The sequence below is a fragment of the Medicago sativa genome, chromosome 2 (assembly GCF_051527215.1).
Source record: "Medicago sativa cultivar Bolivia chromosome 2, Bolivia_mono, whole genome shotgun sequence".
NCBI classification, from domain to species: Eukaryota; Viridiplantae; Streptophyta; class Magnoliopsida; order Fabales; family Fabaceae; genus Medicago; species Medicago sativa.
Genome location: NC_140750.1, coordinates 21870728 through 21879867, shown reverse-complemented (window position 1 = coordinate 21879867; position 9140 = coordinate 21870728). Strand labels below are relative to the sequence as shown.

Below are 9140 nucleotides of genomic sequence, written 5' to 3'. Positions count from 1 at the left end.
TATACTATTTATAAAACTAAGTACAAAATTCAGGTTGAAACCTAATAAAATACAAAAAACAAAAATTCAGCAGAATCATGAAAACTAAAACCAGCATCCCAGCTATTATCAACGTCATCATGAATCCCCACGTAAAATCGGATATGGATCACCTCATGCGGGAGCAGTGCTGCTGTTGTGATTTTGTTTTTGAGGAGAGAGAACCAAACAAATAAAAGGGAAGAGTTAATGATGACAGAGAGAGAAATGATGAGAGTGATCATAGGAACATAAATCAGCAGTAGAGAGTGCAAAAGAGGGTAGCACAGCAGAATATCCATTTCCCGTCAAATCCCATTCATCATTCTTTATCTTTGCTACCTTTACTGCGGCCGGAACTTTTACACGATCACCGAATTTGTAGGAGAGGTTTAAGGTACCCTTGGATTTGGCAGAGGGTTTTTTTCTAACCTGGTAACTGAGTTGGTGGCCAGCAGCAGCAGGGTTATCAAGAAGTTCCTTGATAGGGATATAGACGGTGCCGATTGTGGTATTCCATGGGAGGAATTTGTTACAGGAGAGGAGTTTGACTTTGAGAAATATGTCATTATTGTTAACGAGAGATTCGTTGACAGTGAACTTGAGTGCGAAGTTCCAAACGGGGTTTCTTCCATGATAGGTGGTGGTGATTTTTCGGATGTATGGGTTATCGGAGATTGAAACAGCGGCGAATACAAACATCTTTGAAAAAAGATTAACATCTTTGAGATCTTCTGCGGATATTATGTTGAGTTGTAGGGTTCTATATGTCATGGAACAGGATGAGAGAGTAGATTTTTTTATTTCTTTTGGAACAGCATTCTCCATGATCTTCTTTTTTTGTAGAGGAGGGTTGCTGTTCTTCTTCTGATTAATAGGCTCCATGATCTTCTTCTTTTTTTGGAGGGGAGGCTCGTTGTTCTTCTCATTATTAATGGGATCCCAGCACAAGATTGTACAGATCAGTGTAAAGCCAAACAACAAATAGAACCCACCACCAGAAGAAAGACTCACGATGAAAAACAAACATGAAAGAACCCCAAGTACTAAGGTCCCACGCAAAACACCCTCCTTCATCATCCTCTACCCAAAAACTGATACACCAGAGACGAGAGAAGGAACAACAGTAGGAAAACCACACAGCAAAGAGAACAACAGTAGGAAAACCACACAGCAAAGAGAGGGAATAATAAAGAGAAATTTTATCCTAGGGTTTTGATGAATGATGATTTGTATGTGATCGTTGTTTTATAAGGTGAGAATTGAATCTTTGAGGAAACCTCCGTGTAGGTTCCATTTATATAATGTGGTGACAAAGCCCACCTAAAGGAAAGGACAGACAACAAGTTTATCATGCCAGTGGATAACTGAATAAGGGTTTCAATCTAAATTTATATCGATTAACATGCAAGTATTTGAAATTTCTTAATCTAAAGTTTTCCTTTAAAAAAATACTTTAAATTTATTAATTTAATATATCATTTATATTATACTAGCGAAAAGATGAGCACTCGCGTGTCCTTCTTTTCGCTATTTTTATTACCCTAAAGTTAAAAAATTATGAACGGTGTTTTTTATGAAATTTTGATTTTGATTAAAAGTATAAATACAAATCCTTGTTGCTTTCAAATTATAACAAATCAAACTAATCATGTTTATATATTTCATTGATACCAACAATATAACAAAAAAAAATCTAAATTTTTATCTTTTTAATGACACCAACAACATTCATTATTATAGAAAAAAATGTTTAATGTATAATTGAGAAAATGAAAAAGCTAGCCCAAAATTTTTTAATGTATAATTGAGAAAATGAAAAAGGTAGCCCAAAATCTTCTATTTTCATTGAGTTCATGTATACATTAATACTATTTAACCAAACAAGTATTTGATCATCATAATCGAAATAGCCGTAGAATGTATATATTTGGCTCTGATACCAATTGAAACATATTTTAACAGAGACCCAAAATCATAGATATAAATTATGGCATATTGTAAAAGTAAAATAGATGTGTACCTTGATTTAATTAGTTGGTGATTGGCCATTAAGATCCTGATATTAGAGGAAGAGGTTAGGGTTGATAGAGTCTTCTCTCCTTTCCTCCTGATGTTGTTAGAATGAGAGTGCATTGAAGCAGTTATCTGACTTGATGGGATAGTCAGTATATATAAGCATCGGTAGGGAAAAGGACCTCTCAACAGGCTTACTTTGAGAAACGGCTCAACCCATCACGGCCCGTTTCTAATTACAGCTCATCAATAAATATCTTTTTATTTAGTGCAATATTATAATTAGAATTAATAGTTGATATAATAATATATTATCTAACTGTTTCAAAAAAAAAATATATTATCTAATTATTGACTAAGGTTTTTTTGAAGAAGAGTTATTGACTAAGGTTAATCCATAAAATCCAACAATCTCCCACTTGAATAACCTTAATCAATCATTAAAGTATCAGCTATTTATAAAAGCACTTATTATAACAATATAAGAAACACAAGTTTTGAACGTATTCTCTCTCAAAAAAAAAAAAAGTTTTGAACGTATTCATTAATTTTTTACCAACATGTATCTATTTATTTTACATCTTTTTCGTGAAAAAAATATTATATTAAACACATAAACTATATTTATCACTCTTTTTTTTTCTCGAAAGAAATATATTTATCACTCTTAAAAGGTAAAATTGAAAAATAATATTAATTCTGTACAAATTTTTACTAATGTTAGGTTTTTTATTCACATGTTTCAGTCAATAAACCTTATATTCAGGGACGAGAGTGTAGTTCAGTTGCTAGAGATATTACGTTATGCAGGAGTGAGTGTTAAAACTCTAGATTTCTTATTAATTCATCTGAAAATGTGAATTTATAGTCACTAAATTAATTGACAAAAAAAACTTTAGTTATCACAATAGGTTTATAAACTCTTGCCGGCCTATTTAAAAAAATTGTCTTAATCCACCACGGTTCTCGAAGCTGAAACCATAGGTTTGTTGGAAGTTATCAAATTGGTCATATCAAATGGAATGTGTGATGTTCGATTTGAAACTGATTGCAAATCTATTTCCGAATGATGAATTTGGTTATCTTCTTTTTTAATGTAGAAGTGTCTTGCTAAATATAATCAACTTTGTAAAGTCGTATATTCAGAACCATACTCGACTTTGTAAAGTCGTATATTCAAAAGAAAACAAATAAAGTTACACATATTATTCTTTGAGCTTCCTTATATCACTCTAGCCTCCAATTTTTAATACTAGGTATATAACTCGTGCGTTGCACGAGTTTGATTAAAATAGTGCTTACAATTTTTTACAAAGGAGAAAAAAATGTTATGATAAGTATAATCATATACAATTCAATGATTTATAATATATTTTTTTGTGACCAAATGATTTATAACATTTTTCAAAATATAGTGATATGATTATGTTTAATATTAATCTATATTAAAATATTAGTGTTGTTTAAAAATATGAGAATTTCTTCCTTCAAAAAAAAATGAGAATTTCTTGATTCATATCGTAGGTTTATGTGAATATTTTAAGGACAATGAATATATTTTTTTATGGATCTTATAATATTTTATAAGTTTAAGGACATATGCCATAATTTATCATATTAGTGTGATCATATAAGAGTATTTTTTTTTTTTTGGGATTTCAATGGTGAAGTCATGCTTGTTGTCATATAATTAAAATAAGCTTCGGTTAGCATTTAATTAATTTTTGGCGTTTTTGTCTTTTTCATCTTTTGATCATGTTCTTGAAAATTATGCAAATTAGTGAAGCAATAACTTACTTTTATTTTCCTATATCTTATTTAGGGTCTCTCATAGGAAAATAAAAGTTGTTATATGAGGAAAATAAAATTATGCAAAGTTGCATAATTCCAAAAGAAGTCCTTATATCAAGCACGTGAATTTCATTTTCAGTATATATGAGAGAAAAAGAGACAAATTCACCAAATAGTTGAGTTCCACCATTATCCTTCTTATGTTGCAATAACCATATCACGACATGGGTGACAACTTCAAAATGTTTTACTTCCCACTTAGTTTCTATCATTCTCAAACATCCAAGTAGATCACAAATACTTTGTATACAACATATATTTAAAAAGACACATAATTTATATTTCTAAATTTATGATAAAATATTAGAGTAGACTTATACTTACATGAGATTCCATTTTCACATGCAAGCAAAAAATAAGCTTTATTTATCTTCTTCTCTTCATTGATGAAAAATAATTACATCCACACAAAGCAATAAAAAATAAAGGTAGGAAAAATAAACTAACAAAGTCTCATTCTACCGTAAAAATCAATGAACACTCATGACATATGCGAAGAGTGAGAAAAAGAAATAAAAACCACAATACAAATTGACTGAGAGTTGTTAGGAGAGAGAGATAAGGCAACATCAAATAAAAGAGTGAAGAGACATATAAAAACCCAATGAAGATAAATGGATCTCAAACAAAATACATTTGCATAGAATTATCATGCAGTTACATCACTCAAACAAATAACATTTAAGCTAGATGATTTAAAACTGTTCAAGTTCTTTTTTTTTTTACAAAAACATTTAAATTCTAGTTCTTTTTTATTACAAAATCAGTTAAATTCTAATGAAACATCAATTTAATTATAATTATGATGGATAAAACACACAAAACTCCATGATATGTAGTGGTATCAGTGTTATACGTTTGGCATGGAAAGGTCACCCGAGCAACAATAAATCTTTATCAACGCTACAATTTATTGTTGTGACTTATCAATTAATTTATTAATTCAAATTTATGGTTTTTCTAGAGGTGACATATAAGCATAATCTAAGATTAAGAATGAATCAAGTTTAGAAAGAGAAAGAGATGATGTTTTTTAGAGGTGCCACATACAAAGACCTATATTTTCATGAGCTGCCAATATGAAATAAAACTAAAACAAAATAGACTAACAAATGTTACATGAATAAAAAACCGAGCTACAACATTTGGTCAATCTAAACAATAGAATAAGCTGAGTTCATATCCTGCCGAAAAAAAACGAAAACGATTAAGACGAAAAATAATATCCGCATAAAATCTAAAAATGATCTAATTACTTGTTGCCATTAGTTAGCTCAGTACTCATATTTCACTATGAAGAAGCTGGTAAATTTGAGGAATTGGTATACAAAGTGGGTGTAGTTGTGAAATGTGCAAAAGTACATGGGATGTTGTAATCTTATATAGAATATTACCTGACAGTAAATTTATTTCTGCGAGTGTTTTGTTTTCCCATTACATAACCAACATATTAATATTAATGTGATTTTGTGGGTTTAAAGTACTGACTTATGGTTGTTGAACTTCTTGTTGAGATATAACTCAAGAACGCCAATGGATTTTATTGGAAAAGTTGGGCACATTCAAGCTTAAGGAAAATAGTTATTTTCGTAACTGCTTTGGGAATTGGGAGCCTTGCAAATACACATCTAATATTTAACCTTAGTGGATAATTAAGTTTGCAGTCACACATTAATATAGTGGAGATAAATAAAGAATTTTAGAATAAGAGAGTGGAGAATAAGAGAGTAAGAATAAGCTCTTTTGAAGTGCCACATAGACATAATACTTGCATATGGTTAACTTAAGTTTCCTTTACAAAGATATATAGATAGATAGATAGATAGATAGATAGATAGATAGATAGATTGTACCAACATCTCATTTGTATGGTGGTGTTGGCTTGTATTCATCTTAAGATCTCAAGTTCAATTCTCCATGGTGTTAACTTCAATGAGCTAATTTAACATTTTGTTTAAAACATTACTTTATACTCATTAATTATGAATGAAATGACCTAATTTGTCTTTGCTTGAAAAAAAATGTCGGGATTTAAAGGGAACGGTCGATATCTCAAGTCCCCATGAGCTTAGCTCATTTGGTAAGGGATAATGCACAATATGTGCAGGGGCCGGGGTTCGAACCCCAGACACCCCACTTATTCATCTTTAAGGTGAATTTCTCTAGCCACTAGGCTACTTGACAAAAAATAAAAACATAAACAAAAGCACAAATCATCTCTAGCCACTAGGCTACTTGACAAAAAAAAAACATAAACAAAAGCACAAATAAAAATTGAAATAAGCATATTCAATTAATATTATCCACCAAATCAAGAAAGTAACATAACAAGATCAAATTACAAATTTAAAATCATTGAAATATAAGAAAACAAATTAATTAGTAGTAAATCAATAAGCATTGACAAAATTGCAATTGGTCCTGATTTCTCCTTCATCATCTCCAGTAAGAACATCAATGACACCAAACTTTGACATTGAAACAGCAAATTGATGTTCAAAAACAGATGGTGTTGTGGCCAATGCTGAAACAAGTGGAGAAGTTCTTGGATCAGAATATAACAATTGATCTGTTGTTAACAATCCCATTTTCTTTTTGAGATTTATGTAGTACATTCTGTCAAATTTTTTTGGTGTTGTTGCATCAAGATCCACATATTCTGTGGCCCATCTACATTTTCTTTGCAAGAAGTTAAGGTATTTTGGATCTAATGATGGGTCTGGTTTGCCTGTTCCTTGGTAGTTGTATAACCTGTATTGAATAGAGCCACAAGTAGTCCTTCCAATAGTATGTGCCCCTGAATATTAATATAGAAAACAATTGGTTAGTAAACCATCAAATTGGTCCCTATCTTTGTAAGTCATTCTCAAATTAGTCTCTGACTCTATTAATATTTCAAATATATAAATCAAATTTCTATGCAATGAACATATAGATGTTTAGTTAGATTGAATTTATTTACCTGAGAGAACAACTAAGTCAAGGACAGTCAAGCCTTTGGATTGAAAATATTCGATCAAGGAAGTAATGTTCTCATGGCCCATTGGTACCATTTCAGCTTCTTTGTCAATAAAGACTTTTCCATCTTTCCTCCCATAAGGGACTGACCAATATGGTCCACCCAACTCAACAGTGGCATCCCTTGAAGCAGTTGTAAGAATATCAGCACAAGAGACTGTTTTAGGACATTGTTTCTCTATCTCTGCCTTAATATCATCAATAACTTCATAACCTCTCAATGTCTTGCTTACTTGTGATTTCCTTTCACTTCCTTCATGATTCAATAAAATAGAGCCATCACATCCCTTTAAAAATACAGCCAAAAAGTTCAAATAAGTATATAGTAAAAAATGAATATGGATTCCTACAAATTATGAATCTATTGTCAAATATAGAGTTATTAGATTAAGTGCATATTTGGAATGATGCCGACTGTGATTTTGTTGAAAATTGAAACGTTAAAGTGTAGTTTTATCAAAATTACAGCGTGACACGTGATTCTACCAAACTTACCACAATCCAAACATACATTAGAGTAAATGGTCTAGACTTCATGTTTGGTAATTTGATTGGACAACACTGATTGCTAGACTACAGGATTCCCGACTACTATAGGAAATCCAAATCCATGAAAAATAATGCAAAACATATAAATACACGGATAATGGATTCTTTGTAGTCGAGATAATTATGCATTCATGCAGTCAACAATCTTAATTGTTAGTTACACGACTTGCATTTTGACTTAGCAAAAGAGTCTAAAACACGACGACAAAATAGATATCATCTCATCAAAATCGGACATTTTAGAAATGCAAGTTATTAAGTAACACATAATGAGCAATGCTTTATATAATGATATTATGTACCCACCCTAACAGAGCAGTCATGGAAGTGCAACCTTAGGAGACTAGCTGCTAAAGTGTAATCCTTCTTAATCCATTCTTTGACTTTGCTATGCAAGATGGATTCAAATTGAGGGCAGCTTTTACGGTAGTAACCAAAGGATAAGAGATTATCCAAATCTGTATCCTCTAATGTTGGGACTTGTAGAGTGAACTCAGCATCCTCATAGTTTTCATCATAAGGTTGGGTTGAATTAACTGAAATTATGTAAAGAACCAAAAGAAGCAACAATCGGAGGTAAGAATTTGACATATTATAATTTCTGATTAATCTCACCCCCTAATTGTTATGGCTTCTATTATTATTAGTATAAATCTAGTATATGATGAAAGACTTTGATGTGTGTGTGATTTATATAGTTTTGGTAAGGAGGGTAATGCATCTAAAAGAGAGAGAATGAGGGAGACTTTGATATTGTGAATATGTTATTAGGATGTGACAAACGTGGGACGCACCTAGTAGAACACAAATGACATGCTAGCATGTTGTATTATTTTTCTTTCATTTTGTTTGTAGCAAAATCTTTTAGGACTCTTTTTTTAATTGATTTTTTTTTCTCATGTGACAGGGAACGACTTCATAAAAATAATCAGCATCGATCATCTGGGTGCATTCCCCTTTGAACAAATTGATTGTGCGTATTTGTTGTGATGATTGTGCGTATTTGTTGTGATGATTGACATTAACCAAGGTGTTTGATAAATGTTATTGGTATATATATTTTAATAAAAAAATATATATGTCAATAAAAAAATAACATAATCAATTTGGTTGTTTTCTTTCCAATTTTTTTTTTTTTTTGGTATAATTAGAATTGCGTTAGATAAGTTTTCCGTCTCAAAAAAATATAGAGGCCTTTGATTTTAGTCTCTAAAAAATAAAACGGGATGTTTTTGTCCTTCCAAAATTTTTTATTTTATTTTTGGTCCCTAATAAGTATAATTTTAACATGACATTGACTTTTCTTGAACATAATAGGAACATATAGGGGTTGTACATAATTGATTTTCATAACTTGGACAAATCGTGAAAATAAAATGGTCATAACATTGACGTTAATATGAACATAAACTGATCATTAATGAGAAAAAACAAAATAGAAAATTTTGGAAGGAGAAAAACATCTTTTTTTTTTAGGAATTAAAATCAAAATTCGAAATACTAAAACTTATTTTACCCTTCAAAATTTAAGATTCATCCCTAGATATTTTGTTGTATGAAAAAAAATTAAGACGGATACTTTTTCCACCCTGATGAAAAAATAGAGCATTTGAGAAATGTATAGGGTGAAAAAATTAGTAGTCAAAAATTAAAATTAAAATTAAAATTAAAAGGGCCAGAAAAGGAAA

The 9140-nt window shown here is 30.7% G+C and overlaps 2 protein-coding genes across 2 annotated transcripts; both read right to left on the bottom strand.

The window, feature by feature from the left end:
• Positions 1-225: 225 nt before the first annotated feature.
• Positions 226-903, bottom strand: LOC146945507 (protein SRC2-like). Its single transcript, XM_085748072.1, has one exon. The coding sequence runs from the start codon at positions 901-903 to the stop codon at positions 226-228; it is 678 nt and encodes a 225-aa protein (XP_085604198.1).
• A 5256-nt stretch (positions 904-6159) lies between these two features.
• On the bottom strand, positions 6160-8128 carry LOC146945506 (peroxidase 7-like). The gene is made up of 3 exons (XM_085743824.1): positions 7759-8128; positions 6848-7190; positions 6160-6682 (listed from the first exon to the last, which is right to left on the bottom strand). The coding sequence occupies exons 1-3, from the start codon at positions 8041-8043 to the stop codon at positions 6276-6278; spliced, it is 1035 nt and encodes a 344-aa protein (XP_085599950.1). The 5' UTR covers positions 8044-8128; the 3' UTR covers positions 6160-6275.
• Between the last annotated feature and the right edge of the window lie 1012 nt (positions 8129-9140).

Coding starts and splice junctions, on each gene's coding strand:
- LOC146945507 (XM_085748072.1), bottom strand. CDS start 903: ATGGAGCCTATTAATCAGAAGAAGAACAGCAACCCTCCTCTACAAAAA.
- LOC146945506 (XM_085743824.1), bottom strand. CDS start 8,043: ATGTCAAATTCTTACCTCCGATTGTTGCTTCTTTTGGTTCTTTACATA. Junction 7,191..7,758: donor TCCATGACTGCTCTGTTAGG/GTGGGTACATAA, acceptor GTATTTTTAAAG/GGATGTGATGGCTCTATTTT. Junction 6,683..6,847: donor TGACTTAGTTGTTCTCTCAG/GTAAATAAATTC, acceptor ATTAATATTCAG/GGGCACATACTATTGGAAGG.